This window comes from Pocillopora damicornis, chromosome 12 (assembly GCF_964200805.1).
Source record: "Pocillopora damicornis chromosome 12, jaPocDami1.2, whole genome shotgun sequence".
Classification (NCBI taxonomy): domain Eukaryota; kingdom Metazoa; phylum Cnidaria; class Anthozoa; order Scleractinia; family Pocilloporidae; genus Pocillopora; species Pocillopora damicornis.
Window position 1 is genome coordinate 115,072 of NC_142681.1, and position 16,395 is coordinate 131,466.

The 16,395-nt window shown below is 35.2% G+C and overlaps 3 protein-coding genes across 3 annotated transcripts in view; 2 read left to right on the forward strand and 1 right to left on the reverse strand.

Moving 5' to 3' along the window:
- The window catches only part of LOC149035936 (acetyl-coenzyme A synthetase, cytoplasmic-like), a 14,698-nt gene extending 12,934 nt beyond the window's left edge, over positions 1-1,764 (forward strand). Inside the window, exons 17-18 of the mRNA XM_089190161.1 lie at positions 165-210; positions 630-1,764. Coding sequence (XP_089046287.1) covers positions 165-210; positions 630-838 — 255 coding nt within the window. The 3' untranslated portion in view covers positions 839-1,764. The remainder of the gene's footprint in view (positions 1-164; positions 211-629) is intronic.
- LOC149035937 (IQ motif and ankyrin repeat domain-containing protein 1-like) lies at positions 1,479-11,168 on the reverse strand. The gene is made up of 14 exons (XM_089190162.1): positions 10,813-11,168; positions 10,156-10,302; positions 8,962-9,126; positions 8,258-8,512; positions 7,282-7,344; positions 6,714-6,853; positions 6,349-6,403; positions 5,811-5,906; positions 5,244-5,318; positions 4,891-4,939; positions 3,667-3,760; positions 3,229-3,363; positions 2,900-3,028; positions 1,479-2,498 (listed from the first exon to the last, which is right to left on the reverse strand). Exons 1-14 carry the CDS (start codon positions 11,020-11,022, stop codon positions 2,321-2,323), a joined length of 1,791 nt encoding a protein of 596 aa, XP_089046288.1. The 5' UTR covers positions 11,023-11,168; the 3' UTR covers positions 1,479-2,320.
- LOC149035938 (XK-related protein 6-like) lies at positions 11,166-15,087 on the forward strand. Its single transcript, XM_089190163.1, has 2 exons — positions 11,166-11,598; positions 12,244-15,087. The coding sequence occupies exons 1-2, from the start codon at positions 11,192-11,194 to the stop codon at positions 13,346-13,348; spliced, it is 1,512 nt and encodes a 503-aa protein (XP_089046289.1). The 5' UTR covers positions 11,166-11,191; the 3' UTR covers positions 13,349-15,087.
- Positions 15,088-16,395: the final 1,308 nt, after the last annotated feature.

Below are 16,395 nucleotides of genomic sequence, written 5' to 3' on the forward strand. Positions count from 1 at the left end.
CATAAAATTAATGACAATAGCATGTCCCAATTGATATTTTCACTTGAATTGTAAATTAAAACTGCTTCCTATCATTTTATTTCTAGCTATGTTAGCACATGTATTTTTAAACTTCCTGAAATAAGTATATGTGTTGAAGTAATTATAATCATTTTGCTTTGAAGGGTGTGGAATTTAATGAACAGCTCATCAAAGAACTTAAGCAAAAAGGTAGTAAATTGATTGTTTCTCCCAATTATCTCGTTATTGTTCTCCCTATTTTCTCTTAGCCATGTTATTATATTTTTCCAGGCAGTATAAGTTTTTTTAGGAAATGATTATTTGTTAATTGCAAAAAATCAACGAAAGTCCACCTAAGATTAAAAATATTAAGCTTTAATTCTCCAGCTAAGCTTTTCACTGGCCTAAAAGTAAACACAGATGTGATAACTGTTTGTCAAAATTAATGAAACTATTAATGACAGTTGAAACTTACATTGAGTTTGCAAAGTTCACTGACTTTCCAGGTAGTAGCATATTCCATCAGTTATTTTAAAGCTGGATCTTTTCTATCCCTCTCAAAGCTTCTTACAGAAGGCTATAGCTCTCATAAACTGACAGTAATATTTTTTGGTTTTTGTATACTTTAGTGCGCACAAAAATTGGACCCTTTGCCACTCCTGATGTTATTCAAAATGCACCTGGTCTGCCCAAGACACGATCAGGCAAGATCATGCGTCGAGTTCTTCGTCAGGTTGCAAAGAATGAGAAGAAGATTGGTGATGTGACCACCATGGCTGACTCTTCTGTTCTCAAGAACTTGTTTGAAAACAGGCCTGACGTTGATTTCCTTCTCTAGTAACATTATTTTGCCTATAAAACTTTGTGCTTTCAATATGGACAGGCATACTTTGGTTTAGAACACATCCAGTTAATACAAATTCAGTGCCCCTTCCTTTTTACAAGTGACAGTTCTGTAGAATTTTGCTTACTCTAACTACCAAGAGAAATGAAGTTCAGGTCAACCAATGGTAACTGACTAATAAGAGTAATTTATAACACTGTGAATACTAAAATGCATTGCCATGTGTTTCATGTTAAGATCTTTGCACTGAAGCCATAAAATTGTAATCCCATTCAATTTAGGATGTGTTGTCCTCCTACAATTTTTGGATTTTTTTGTTAATGAAAAACACATGGGATGGAGGACCATAATCACAGTGAGCAGTGCACCAAAAACTTCAAATTAAGGTATAGTCTACAGGCATAACTTGACATATGGTGTTTGGCAAATTTTTCAACTTTTTGATTTTGGTTGTTTTAGTCAATACTCTTGAAATGAAAACCTAATTAAAAGCTGCAAAGATAATTTTTAAAATTTGTTAATTAGTAGCTCTTAGATGACTGTGCACTGTAAGTTGGATAAGGTGGAGGTTAGAGGTAACTGAGTTTAAGTAAGTGATGCTATCATATTCTCTATCAAGGTTTCTGGAAGTAGGTTTTAGACATGTTGGAGAAACTTTTTTCTTGGTGAAGGAACATATTATGGCTTTATCAGCCTTAAACCACAAGGAACATGTTTTGTTCATGATCATTCATCTCCAAGTATTTATGTTCATGTATTGAAGTCAAATTTTGTTTTGACAATAAAATAGGATAGTTATATTAGACTATTGCTAAAATACATCTTGTTCTTATAAAAGCAATGTCGTGCATTATCAAATATGTTGGGGTTAAAAATCTTTGTAAAACAAACCTAGTGTTCAATAAATGTTTTTAAAGTTTTGTCAGACTCATGATCACTTTGAGAAAGATGATATATATATTTGGTGTGTAAACTTCCCTCTGGCTTTCTTTTCATTTGTCTACCCATATCTTAATCCATATCACCACAAGTTACAATGAAAGATCCTAAAAAAAAAGATTCAGTTTATTTTATTGTTATTTCATCAGAACAATTCAGTTTTGACATAAAAGTCTACATTAAGAATGAGGACGCATGCATGGTATTATGTATGCAAGGAGAACTAAGAAAGAAGGGCTGTATGTCCAGAATTTCCATATTCATAAGAGACTGCTTATTAGAATAGTAATTCAGATCACAGAATGATACTTGAAACATGGAGAGAAAGATTGTGGACATCAAAACCATGAGGATTTTAGTCCTAGGCAATTCCACTTTTTTATAGTTGGATACACCACTGATATTAACTTGCAAGTAGCTTGATATAAGTTATGTACTCTAAAAAGCACCGACATGTTACCTGCAGTAAAAAAGTCCCTTAATTTGCATTGAAGAAGAAGTGAGTGATACATGAAGAAACAAGTTTAGCACAGAATCTTATAAATCTGGCCTGGAAGGGATGATTACTCTTATTGGGTAAGTCTGTTCAAGTAAATGTTCTGCTGGATTCCATTGTTGAGTAATTATGATAAACATGAATTTCTCTATTCTTGCTCCTAAGAAACTTGTCTTACTGTACTCCTCTCCATCTTCTGGTCGGACAAGTTCTAAAAATCTGCAAAACAAATTGTAAACATTTTGTTCATAGAGATGGGTCTAAATAATAAAAAAGGTAGTAAGTTTATGGAGATTTCAGTGCTTTTTGAAAGTTTTGAAGCAGGAAATGCTGCTGAAGAGAAAAGGGCTACAGGTATCAAGTGTTGTATTAAGTCATCTTGATTTTATGACTGGAGGCACTGAAAAACTAGCAAAGTTGAATACTAGCCCTTCTTTAATTTTTAAGTCCAGTCTTTAATTTCTGAAAAAGTGACTGATTGTTGAGCATAATAGAATATGTGTGCCCAGTTAATATAACTTTTTACATAACTGACTAATAGCGGCTACACCTGATAGATTTTTACAGTAATTTCTTACAGACGTTACAAGCTGTGCTCCAAATACTACATTCATACTAACTTATTATCTTTCAGAAGCTCTTTAGACATGAGTGAGGCCATGAGTCCCTTCTGAACTCCATCAAATACCATAGTGACAGTATCAAACATGTCTACATCCATCATATCCAGCACAGCTGGCTTCCCATATCTATCAAGTAAACAAGCAAGTAACAGCATTCAACTTTTTAATCCTACATTGTACTATAAATTATTACAAAAGTATAACACTCATTCTACGACACTGTGTTTATCAGGGCCTTAAACAGAGTTTTTGTGTCATATTTCTTAGGGTAATCCTTCAATAAATGCACTGCTCATTGACCACAATAAGTTATTTGTGTTGATCACCTCAAAGCTCCTAAGAGTGCCAGACGAATCACATCAGGCTCCATCTGCTTGGGATTTAGTGCATTTAAGAAATTTGTGTCGCGGTAGCGCAAGAAAGTGGAGGTCTGAGGAGATGAATCTATCAGTAGGGGCCACCTGTAAACACAAATTAGACAATTATAATGGCCATATACACAAGAAAACTTAACCATAGCTTGTTTGAGATCTACACTTAAACTTGAGGAGCACACAATCCAGGCTGGCAATTTTAATGCATCTGTTTATACACATTGTCTGATATGTTTCCAATTTTTTTTTCAGTGTAAAATTTCCACACCAGTTTGATTTCATGAAACATAAAAAACAGAAACAAAAACAAAACAAAACTGGCTTGAACAATTTAAAGCCAAACATACAAAAAGAACAGCAGCAAAAATCATTAGCATTTATTGGCTCTACCTTCCATCTGCAGCAATCTTGCCACCAACATCTCTGAACAATACATCATCAAGGTCTTTTATCATAACTTTCGTTCCCTTTATGTCTATGTCAGCTTAAATAAAGAGTAATCCCAAATTAGATCCTCCTGTGCTCTTAAAGTATTTTATTGTAATTTAATTTGTATGTGATCTACCTCTGATATCTGGAAATATATTTCTTTATTTGAAAGTACTTTCAGTGATTCATTTTACAATGGTGTTGTGTCTCAGAACAACACTGATAGGAAGAAACACATACACACACACACACACATACAAAAATAGTTAAAATACAACTAGCTGTTGGTAGGTATATGCATAATTGCCCAAATGCTAACCTGCAGATACATAATCAGTGATTCACTTCTCTCACAATTCATGAAAACCCTTCATTAAGAATAATTAATTTCTTCCAGGAAAGTGTGGATAGCTTCCATCATTCACCATGTGCTAATGGTGGTCATTATGTATATGTGTACCCTCAGAGCTGTAGGGTTCTCACTGTTCATTGTGAACACTTTTTTAAGTGTCAACATTTTTGCAAAGGGTGTGTACTTCATACTACTTCACCATACAGTCACTCTGAGTACTACTTCATTAAAAAACCAAATATGTTCCACACTCAGACTGTTTACTGTGCAAAGAATCTACATTTGATTTGATTGTCAACCCCGTATAGCAACAGAATACAGTTATCTACATTTTCCACGGTGAATTAAAAACACCTATCCACATTCCCTATGGTAGATACACCTATCTGGATTGTCTACAGTCTAGAAACTCTACAGACTAGATAATCAAGCATGATATACAGACCTCCCTGTGCTCAGTCAGTATGGCATGGCCTTAAGTCTGTCTTTCCTGATCAAACTCCATCAATACGTACATAGTATGTTCGTTGATTAAATAAAGTAACTGAGCATTGACCTTTTTAAAGCTTACTTTAGTATAAGTTACAGGAAAGATGGGAAAACTACACATTGCCTGGAAATTCACTTTTGTTTCAAATTTCTTCATTCAAACTCTAAATCTAGTACTCTTTTTTGTATAACTCTTGTTTGCATGTATCTTGTTGTCCTTTCCTACATTTAATTAATTCACTATATCTGATTCTCAATAAACTGTCTGTGAATATTTTTTTTCATTTCACCACTTTTAATTTGCACTAAAAATTTGTGGCAATTATTTGTAACATTTATTTCACCTGCAGAGTTGTCCTCCTTTTTATGCTGCTCTCTAAGTTCAAGTTTCACCTGTGTAAAGGTTCATGTTTAGTATCTGATGACCTTGAACAAACTACATGAATCAGTATTATTGTGCTGTGAGGAACTATCAATGAGAGTTTTAAGTGTCACAAGTTACAAAGCAACACAAGACAGTGATCTGGCTCACTGAGGATCAAAAATGGAACTTTCAATTCACAGTCATACCACTGTGTTTCCCACAGTACAAGATTTAGTGATTTATCACAGATAGTGTCCAGTATATCAGTGTAAGGACAGCATCTCTTTAACTTATCACACTGACTAGTTCTCTGTAAGAGATGCTAAATTTTACCTGAGCTAATGCTTCTTTTGATGCCTCTGCTTTTTTCCTTGCATGTTCAAGCACTGCCTCAGCATCATGTACTGCCTGAAATATAAGGCAAGTCAAGTTTATTAAGAATGTGCAGAAACATATAACCTATATGTTTCTGGTACGTGTCCATAATTTACAGCACACATTTCATTTGGTTACAAGTAATTTCTTAACGTGACAAAATGATCTTCACTGGTCATTAAAAGAATCTTAGACTGCAAACTTAAACTTTTAAACTAATCTGGAACCAAATTATTTGACATAGACACTTATCAGCTTTAAAAATCAGTCATTCCAGCCCTGCTTGTATGTAAAACATCATTCACTTGTCCAAAATGGGGTTGACAGGCCTGATCAACTTTAAAAACTGGCATTTAATTTAATGACAACCACTGCTGGGTGAGATACAATGCTGGGTAAAATTTACAGAGATCCACCCCTCTCTCAAAGACATACTCCTAAGACCCAAACTATAAAAAACATGCACTGGAGAGTCATGCAGGGCCTTCAATCCCATTTTAAACAGTTTATTCTGTTGTAACATACCTGCAAGGTCACCTCATGTTTGTCAGTCTTTCCTTCAGCCATGCACTTGTCATGTTCATAAATTCTTTTGTTTAGTTCACAGTGTGCTTTAGCTAACTGAGAAAGATAAATTTCAAGATTATGCCTAAACAAATCACTAAATTCTTTGCAAGAGCATTATAAATATTATTCTGTATAGCTGTGTAACCCTTTACGTTGTAAGATCTAAATCATAGTCATTCTCTTATCTTGCTGCCAGACATTTTCTTGTAAATTAGTCAAGAAAACTTAATTTTTTAATTTTTCATGAGAATAGTTTTGTCATATTTTGTGAGAATAAAACCTTGTGGCTGCTAAGTCTGTTATTGATATTGTTAGGGGAAGTAACAAGCTAATCAGTTCCTGGAGCTTCAGTCAGTTAAAAGGGGAAATAGGTTTGATGTTGATTACACTGATATTGTATTTCAGGAGAGCTACAGTTTTGATACAATTTATTTTTCTATCTGAAAGCCAGAAGTTCCTTGAAGTTTCCTTTCTATCTAATCTTAAGCGGGCATACCTCTTTCTGATGAGCTTCATTCTCTTTTTCTGCATTATTTAACTCCTTCTCAAGTCTAATTAAGAAATTTGGCAAAAGAATCATAAAAGTGTTAAACTTTAATCTGAGAAGAATACAGTTAAACTAACTTTAACCAGCTTTTAAACTTTTTACAGTGGCCACTTTACATTATCAACTCAGTTGATAATACTAAATTACCCTGTTAACTCTTAAAGAAACTGACTACCTATGCATCAGTGCACTGGTAGCAATGATTGTTCCTTAGATACACTTCTCATTGTGGAGAATTGAATTTGAGTTTATAATTTTAAAAACTATTTTGATAAAAGACAGCTGGTAATAACAAGAAAACCTCAGTTACAAACCTACTGTTCTCTGCATCTCTTAACTTTCTTTCTTGCTCTTGTCTAGCACTTCTATCAGCTTCCAGTTTTTCTAGTAAAACATCTGTTTGCTTAATGTCCCACTCCTGTAAAACCTGTTCAACAGCTGGTAGAGCTGCCACCTGAGGATACCCCCATTCAGGTTGGAGTGAAAGGAAGACAGAGGGCTCAAACAGGTGCAACAACTTAAATTTCATGAACTACAAAATATCAAGCTTACGTCTATACTTGACAAAGGAAAACATATATGACAGTGGGTTGGGCAAGAGGGTACTGGTGTAACTCTCCACAGTTCGCTCATTATAAAAGTACCTGTGCATGTTCCAACTTTGGAAACACTTGACATGTCAGTAATCACAACCTCCAATATGATCATTTCAAGGTTTTCTTACCAGCAGCAACTGTTAACTTATAAACAGTTTTATTTTTTTCTTGGATAAGTCATACCAAGAGAGAAAGGTGCAAATTTGAATTCTACTTACACTACAGTAATCTTACAGTTAGGCTACCCTGGTCAATATAAGTTATGTTGCACAGTACATTCTCTGACCTGTATTGTATTTGTGCCATCATCTGCTATGAGCCTAGGATCACCACCATGCTCTAGAAGGGTCTATCATGGTTCACAAAAAATAAATATTTTTTGATAATTTACATCCAGAAAGTATAAGTTGTGATGGTAAAAAAATGCTGGAAACCACAACTAATTGATTTAGGGTTACAAATTGATCAAAGGAGCAATTCTGTTAAACCTTACATTCAAAACCTGAGACCTAACTATACTGTAAATGTTTCTTTTCAAGCTAGATTTAGAAACTTGATTCCTGGGCTGCAGCATGTGATAAACACCAAGCCAATCTAAGATCTTTTCTTTCTTTATTCCTTTTCCTATTCCTTGGGGCATAATTATATTGATGTGGTCAACTGAAATCATTATGTGAAGAAATTACCTAAGTATTGTGATCATAGCTTAAGAATAATCTCTATTTTCGAAACAAGCCTGTGGCAATTAAAAGAACCAAAAGAAAGGTAAAAAAACAAGCAATAAGTTTCGCTTTGAGCAACAACCAAGAGCTAGGTAACATAATCACAAAACAAGTTATTGCTTACCAACTTTCACAGGTCTTGATTACTTTATCAAGGATTATGATCTAACTTGTCTTCTATTCAAAAATGATCTTGATCACATGGGGTCTTATCCTAAACTGAAACCCTAACTATAAGTTTGTCTAAAAAGAACTAATCACAGGGGCATCAATCTAACCAGAAAATATTTTGCAGCTTTTCTTGGAAACAGTAACATTTAGCTTCAATGGAAGCAGTTACAATACCAAGTGATAATAATAGATTTCTCAATTTCATTTTTTGGAGAAATGGTTTTACATCCAAACAGCATCCTTCCTTGATTGTACAAGAATAAACAAAAAAACAAAAAAACAAAAAAGAGAGAATTTAAATATATATCATATCAGAAAGGGAAAAATATTCAGTTGTAGACATTGTTGCAAGAATGTTTTGTGGCACACCTGGACAGCCTGAAGATGTCCTCCAAAGGCAGCACGCCAAAGTGGTACTCGTTGATATCTTCCCCTGGAATTCAGCACAGCTCCTCTCTGGATCAGAAGCATTATTGTCTCCACATGGCCCCCTCCTGCTGCTTCTGACAAAGGGGTGTTGTTGTTTGCATCTTCACAGTCCACAAGAGCCATCTGATGCCTAGCTATGAGGGATTGACGAGCAGGTTCAGATAGGTCTGATCTTTTGGAGTCTTCTTCATAGGCCTGAAAAAAAAAAAAAACAGAACATCATGGCTCTTTTGAGAACAAAAAATACAGTTACTGTGTTGCTTTTTTTTGTAAGCATTGTCAAAGGAACAAAGATATTCGGACTAAGTGGTTTGTTCCCAATACCTGAGAGAACCGTCTAGATAATTTTTGGGTTTAGTCTGAATTTTTACTTCATAGTTTTAATTGTTTAGTTACCAAAGCTGATATCTTCTGGTTTCTCTAACTTACATTAAGGTCAATTTTTACAACACAGAGAGTGACACAAACATCAACTTTTAACTCATTAAGATTTATGTAGATAGCTACATACAGGGGATTGCAGCATTTACCATGCATATGAGTTAAGTCATCAAGCAATTTGAAATAAATATAATTTCCACTCAATGTTACTCTACATGGGAATAGAACCAATTCATGATAAAACACAGTATTGATGGAAGTACCTCGTCCAACACAGCTAAAATCTCATCATTATCACCATCAAATGCAGCCTCAAGTATTCTAGTTCTTCTCTTTGTCTCTTCTTTTCTCTTTCTTCTCTCTTCCTCTTCCTTTTTTCTTTCTTTTTCAGCTTCTTCTCTCTCTATCTGAACCAGCTTCAGCCATGCCTGTACCAAGACAGGGGAAACATTATAAGCAACACATTCAAGTAAAAACCTGTTACTTTGGTTAAGAAAGGACTTTCACAACTATCATGACTGGCGTAATCAGATAATATGCACAAGATCAAGCTATATATGGTAACACTTCAAATGGATTAATCTTAGGAGTCCAATGGGGTCCATTAGTATGAAGGGACTGGCATTATTGTTTCTCTGCCTGGATGAAATGCTACACTTTCACTGGCAAACCCACTTAAAGTTCATCAAGTTCCCTTGAGGTTAACCTGCACCCATTCATAGTCCTGAAAGGACTTAGGTACTATGAGAGTCAAGTGCCTTGCTCGAGAATGCAAGACAATGACCTAAATAGGCCATTGTCTCCTACAACTGCTGTTCAGGGATTGTACTTAAGAGCTTGCAGCTGGTGAATTTCATCAATTGGTCCTAAGGCCTTGCCAACAACTTTTATCAGTCATCAATCACAGACATTGTCAAGAGGACAATGTGGATTGACAAGGAATCTGAATACCAAATCCACATCTTCTAATTTCAGCAATGTCAGCTGATATTGTGAAAAAAAAAACCCTGGTATTCAGGAAACAACTTTACATAAAAGTAAACATATTGCTCTATGAGCATTGCTGCATTTTTGTTGAATGCCATAGTCATTAGATAACTTGGTGAACTAACAATGTCAGCACCAGTCCTTTGTTGTACAGTCTTCAGGTCAACAGAGAGAATGGAATTTTTAGGAGCAGCAAAAGTATTATTTTAGAAGGCAACCAGATTCTCCACACATAGAGGCTAAGGCGTAGCTAAGAAGGAGGTTTTACTCAGTGTGACCCTCTCTATGTCAAGGAAAAGTGAAAAAATGATCTGGCTTACTCCAAAGATGCCACTAAGATGTAAAAGGGGAAACTTACAACTTTAAAGTCCTGCCTTTACTTGTATGTAACCTGGTGCACTGTTATGTTTACTTTTTTTTTTAGGTTTTTTTTTTTTTTTGGGGGGGGGAGATAAGTTACTTTGATCTACCTCCTTTTGAATCTTGTCCATCAGCTCTTCATATTCTTGCTTAGCTTTTTTCCTTTTCACCATTTCCTTTTTGGCCAAGTGTCTCCTGACATATTTCTGAATAATTACGGCAGACTCATCTTGCTTTGTCCACTTCTTACCTTGTGTCTAATAAAATTATGTGATTTATCATAGATCTATTTATGTTGAGGCAAAGAGAAAAGCAGCTGTCTGAATTCAAATTCATTACCATATAGTTTATCCCACAACTGTTATTTATATTGTAACTCCTTAGCTATCAAAAGGATAGACCAGCTAATTTTTAAAAAATAAGTAACTTGATATATTGAGCAGGGGAGAAGAAAGGTATTATTGGCTAGCTCCCTTAACTTTATTCTGTCCAACCCTTTCAAATTTTGTTTCCTTTTTGGTAACTATTACTATCATCGATAAAAGACGTGATCATGTTGAAATATATCCGAAAAAAAAGGATTTTCTATGTTAATAGAAACTTATGAACTAAGGTTATAAGCTTCTGTTGTTAATTGATCTAACTTATTTGTTTAGAACATCAAGACATTCTCATAATACACCAGTATTTTATACAGAATGTAAAGCTTACTTGTCACCATGGAGACACCCTACGTAAATTTGGGATCTGCACCAACCCAGTCATACCTTTGATACTGCGGTGTTCTCCTTGCCTTTGACTAGTGTTTTTTTGGGAGACGTGCTGCCCTTCTTTGTAGTGTTCCCCTTGCTTCCAGCCGCTCCTGGTTTCACTGCTGTTGTGCTTGTTTTCTTACCTGAAATACCTCTGCCTGTACCAGGCTTTTGTGTTGTAGTTTTAGGGGTGATCTTTGTTGCAGATGGCTTCTTTGGAGGCATGATCGAGAAACTAATTAAATCTTGCAGAAAATTTCCTCCTGTGACAACTCTTCGCGTACAGAACAATTTGATTTCGATCGACGGCGCGCCATTCCATCACAACTTATTAGGCCCCAGTGTTCCTCCGTCATAGGCTTATTGGCATGCGAGGTCTAGCTATGTCACTGAAATGGCAACCGGGATTATATCTGGGGGAAATATAGAAGGGACTGATGATGTAGATGGGATTTTAACCTCTAATGGAATCATAAATAGAGATGAAACGGATCTTGCTGCTTCGAGGGTCAATCGCCGTAGCTATGTTCATCTGGAATCGGGAAGAGTTCATATCATTTGGGATCTTTTCGCTATAGCATCCATCTTAACATTCATTGCCGACATTATCTCCGATCTGGTAGTTTCCGTACATTATTTCCTTGATGGGAAATATCTTTGGTTTGCCTTAACTTTAGGATTTGTAATTTTATCTTCTGTGGTAATGCAAATATTTTCTGCCAAATGGTTTCACGAAGATGACAAATACCTGAATTGGTGTACATACTTGCTTCATTTTTTTCAACTTGGTCCGATTGTCAGGTAAATTTAACATTATGATTCCTGAATATTTTTTTCATAAGTCGATAGCATCTCTTCCTGGGTATACGGGTAGATTGCATCATCAGTTTCTCACATTATGTGCTGTTAGTAGACGTAAGTAAGTAAGTAAGACGATCGTTGGAATATAAAGGCGTGGGCGGGATTTTTTGACAAAGTCCAACACTAGCGTCTCTTAATACTGTTTTACAGGTATACACTGGACTGTTTTTTTATAATTATTTAATGTATTGCTTTTTCATACCAGAGGTTAGGTCCCATGTTGTCCAGGACCCCCTTTAATTACTCATAGATGGGGATTACTGACACTTGGCATTCTGAGTTTGTTGGAAAACCGAACATAATATTAGCTTTTGTCTACGTTCATGGACTTAGCTTATTTGAATATTGAATCAGTTGATTTAGTCGTGGACGTGATTACAATAAATTTAGCATTTTGCCTCGTTTTGTCAATGAGAAAGCCACACAAGAGCCAGAACATCCGATTTTGTCATGATTCAGACTTTAGAAGAAACATGGTCTTTACAGTTCAGTCATTTTGCCCAAGGTGGCTACTTGATTTATTTTCCGATTAAAAGCTTGATTGATTAGATGTCTCATATTTTATTGCTTCATTTCATTATTAAGATACTGGCGTGTCATTAAAGCTGGGTGGCAGACCCGTCAGCAAAACTCAGCTGATACAGTCAATGTCTATAAAGTTTACTTGGCAGAATGGAGAGACATCAGCATGTTACGACTGTTTGAGTGTTTTTTAGAATCTGCACCACAGTTAGTTCTTCAACTTTTTATCATGGCTTATAACAAGCGATTTGATGCTGAGAGTGACTGGTTGACAGTATTTGCTGCTGGAAGCTCCTTGTTATCTCTTGCATGGGCAATTGTGGCATATACTAAAGCTCTTAGAGACTTCTTAGGTCAAGGAGAAAGCCACTCATGGGTTGGATTTTTCCTTCAAATTATATGGCGTATGTGTATGGTAGCATCTAGAGTTGTAGCACTTGTGTTGTTTGCCTCATACTATACCATTTGGCTGTTTGTGGTCGCAGCAGTTCACTGGCTTATGATGACAACTTGGCTTATTTTCCAGAAAACACGATTTTGTGTTGATGATAAAGGTACACGCCATCTATGTCGAGAGTATTTGTTTGATGCTGTTATTGGATTTGTGTATATCTTTTGTTTTTTCAACATCAGAGAGGGTATGACTCGTATTCGAGCAATTCCTTACTATGTCATTATGTTGGGAGAGAACACTGTTTTTGTAGTGATGTGGTATCCATTTAGAACACTTTATGGAGACATCGAGATCGCTGCACTTAGTATTGTGTGGGGTGCATTTGGAATAGGACTCCTGTGTATGGTTTCTTACTATTCTTTTTACCATCCAAGTCTTCCTATGAAGGGCATTTGTGTGAAAAAGACTGAACTGAATTTGCAAGAGCATCAACGCATGACAGTTTGTTGGTGCTGCTTCTGTGAGATCACAACCAGACAATCTACTGTGGAAGAAAATAATGATAAACGCAAACTAACCATTAAACAGAGATCTTATCACACTTCAAGAAGCACAACAGCTGCTCCTCCATATCGAAGCTTACCAGTTGATGTAGATATTTTACCTCGTATATCAAGAGAAGTTCATCCACCAATTTATCAAAATCATCAAGAACTAAGAAATGGTGGGATTACAGGAATGCAGGGAATGTATAAAGAAACCTCATGGTGTTAACTCTTGAAATATTTTTGTGTGTGAACAAGTTAATGTAATGAGAGGGTTTGGGTCTTGTTTACCTATGGCTCACTTATTTCAGATGACAAATTAATTACATTTTAACTTAAAATTATAGTTATTATTATATCATCCATTAACAATATGGAATATGGAAAATTTGTCTATGGAGTTGAAAACTCTTTAACTTATTTTTATTTATGACTTGTCATGAGAAATTATTGTTCGTGCTCTAGTTTAGATCACAGCTTTTCCGAGGACTTAGAAAACAAGTGATCTTGAATTGAGTGATATCTGCAACAGTAGTGGCACGTAAAACTGGCTTGTTACTAAGCAAAAGAACTTAGAAATCTTAAAGCTATTGTTATACTACAATATATTGAAATTCTTCAAATGTGATTGTCAATTGGAACAATATACTCTCTGGAAATTTTTTTCAGCCAAATTTGCTAACTGGTGCAATCTTGAAATGAGAAGAGTAAAAAGGGTATTTGAAAAATTACCTGGTGAAATGACAATTTTATTTTTTCTTTTAGAATATTATGCAGGGACTAGTTGTGTATTGAAATTCTACCTGTGGGTAAAAGTTCCAAAAAATTTACAAGCCTTAGGGTAGGTGGACTGGGTGAATTCCAGTGTGGATAACTTTGATAGAGAGAGCTCAAAGGCTGAATTCTTAATTTATTTTTCTAACCCTAAGCAGTTATGCTGAGAAAGTTACTTTAATATTCCTCTTTTTGGAGATTTTACCCTTTAACTCACAGATCAAATTTGTAATTCTCCTTACTGTCAACCATACAATTCTTATAATGTTAGTTCAGAGAATGTAGTATTGGCTCAACTAATTATCCCAAAATTGATAGCTTTCTTTGTTCTCATCACTTATCTGGTTGATATTGTATTGATATTGTAAGGAGAAATTCTTAGTCACTCATGGGAGTTGAAGGGTTAAGAATTAAGTATAGTTTCAAGTCCAGCTCGAAAAAGTTTTAGAATCTGAAGTTATTTTTCAGTGACACAAATATTAAATTTGTTACAATTATTGTAATGGCTGCATAGGATGTCATTTAAATTTGACATTTGTTCAACTTGTATGTTGGTAGTGACATGTAAATCCATTTTGGTATGGATTTTGGAAATAACAAAGAAGAACTGCGTTGTAGGCATTTGAGCATGAATGTTTAACATATTTATGGTTGTATGTAAATAGTTATGAATCTGAATACTACTAAGTTTTAATGCCTTAAGTAAGATAAATCTGGTAACTTGTATGTTTAATTTTCTGAAAACAATACCTGAAGTCTGAACTTGGTCTATTAGCTTTCAGAAATCCACATGAATCAAAATGATTACCATAAACCTTTAAAAAACATTATAGTAACATTGCTAAGATGTACAGGATGATTGGTGTTAATCAGGCTGTTGGGGAATCTTGGCTGATCCTCTTCGCCTCAAATAATTTGATGTTAAGCTCTGGAGGCCATATTCAGCAATGGTTTTAGCATTTTGTGTTTAAATATATAACAAAATGAGAAGGACAGAAATGTTTGAGCAGGGTTCTTGAATAAAGAGAGGTACATTTCTTTTTTTGCGAGTGTGGGACAAAGGAAAAAATCCTGAGTCTACTACATAGATTTGACTCAAACTTTCCATCATGGTGCTATATGGAACATGTTTGAGAGCAAGGTCATGTAATAAGTAGATATCTAACACTAAGATTAAACATAAATGATGTTAAACATTTCTTGGTAGGATTCTAGCCCCAGCCAAGTCCTTTTTGTGATATGATGCTCTACCACCTATGGTAGCGGTATCCCACATGAATGTGTGACAGCAGTTTTAAACACTGAGTAGATCGGAAATGTCTAAAATGGCCTGTCTGGAGATAGGGAGAGTTGTCCAACAAAGAAAGATGCTGACTGAAAATAACTAATTGAACAACTGAGAGAGGATATGATTGCAATAAGCTATTTGATTCTTTTTGAAATTTTTTTGAAATTTTTTAAAGGTAAATCAAGTCTGTGATTTCAAGTTTGTTTTTTATTGCTGAACTTACATTTCAAAAGTAGCTTGCCTGCTTGCTTGACGCACAGTTGATGTAGAACCAAAATCTTACCAGTGTAAGCTATCTCCTTTAATTTTGTATGATTGTCTTTGATGACAGTTGAATTTAGAGTTTGGAGATTTTACAACTTATCTGGCAACTTGCTCAGATACTTGTCAACATCCTAAAAAAAATGATGCAAATCACTATTGTAAACATACAGGCATGCAGATTATTTTTAGCATGATGGCCACCAAAATGTAAATTTTGCCCATTGACTGATCTTACCTTTTGATCTGGCTTGGCCTATAGAAATTATCATTGAATATTTATGGAGATATGCTATTTATATATAGAATTCTCCCTTTGCCATCTCCTGTAGTATTTATCTTGTGGCCTCAGTATTCAAACGCAATTGACTTCCACGCTTTTCCGAAAGTGCGGAAAACACTGGGACGAAGCCTCGTTCGCAAGTGACTTCCCGCCATCTTGCATTTTCTAGTCCCTTTGTCTGCTTCTTAGGTATTTTTCATTTGGACTTCCTATTGTCACATTGGTTAAGGTCTGTAGAACGCAGCATTCCACTCACAATTTCTTCATCAGGAAACGATAAGTATTTGTACATTATATTCCTGTAGTTTTCTGCTCAACCAAAAAGGCGGAATTATTTCCAAGACGGAATTCTGCATGATGTACACATTCTTCTTCTAACCTTTGTTTATGTTGATGAGGAAACTTCAAGTTTACCAATCGCTTTTGAGACCCTTCCTGAAAAGCTTTCCGCTAAAACACTGGTCTTCAGCAAGGGTATGTAACCTACAAATAAATAAATTTTTTTGCTTACTCAATTACAAAAGTAGTGATAGTAAGTTGGCACAGATTTAGTACAGGTACTTTTACGTTTTTAATCATCATTGTCAAATCATTCTTTGGATTTTTGCTGTATAATTTATTTGTTAGTAATTATGTCCAATCGAACTTCATTACATTATATAAAGTTTTG

Excerpts from the sequence above, each read along its gene's own strand:
- LOC149035937 (XM_089190162.1), bottom strand. The coding sequence starts at position 11,022 with ATGCCTCCAAAGAAGCCATCTGCAACAAAGATCACCCCTAAAACTACA. Across the intron at positions 5,907-6,348 it reads ATGAAGCTCATCAGAAAGAG|TTAGCTAAAGCACACTGTGA; the intron begins GTATGCCCGCTT and ends TATCTTTCTCAG. Across the intron at positions 3,761-4,890 it reads AAAGGAGGACAACTCTGCAG|CTGACATAGACATAAAGGGA; the intron begins GTGAAATAAATG and ends TCTTTATTTAAG.
- LOC149035938 (XM_089190163.1), top strand. The coding sequence starts at position 11,192 with ATGGCAACCGGGATTATATCTGGGGGAAATATAGAAGGGACTGATGAT. Across the intron at positions 11,599-12,243 it reads CAACTTGGTCCGATTGTCAG|ATACTGGCGTGTCATTAAAG; the intron begins GTAAATTTAACA and ends TTCATTATTAAG.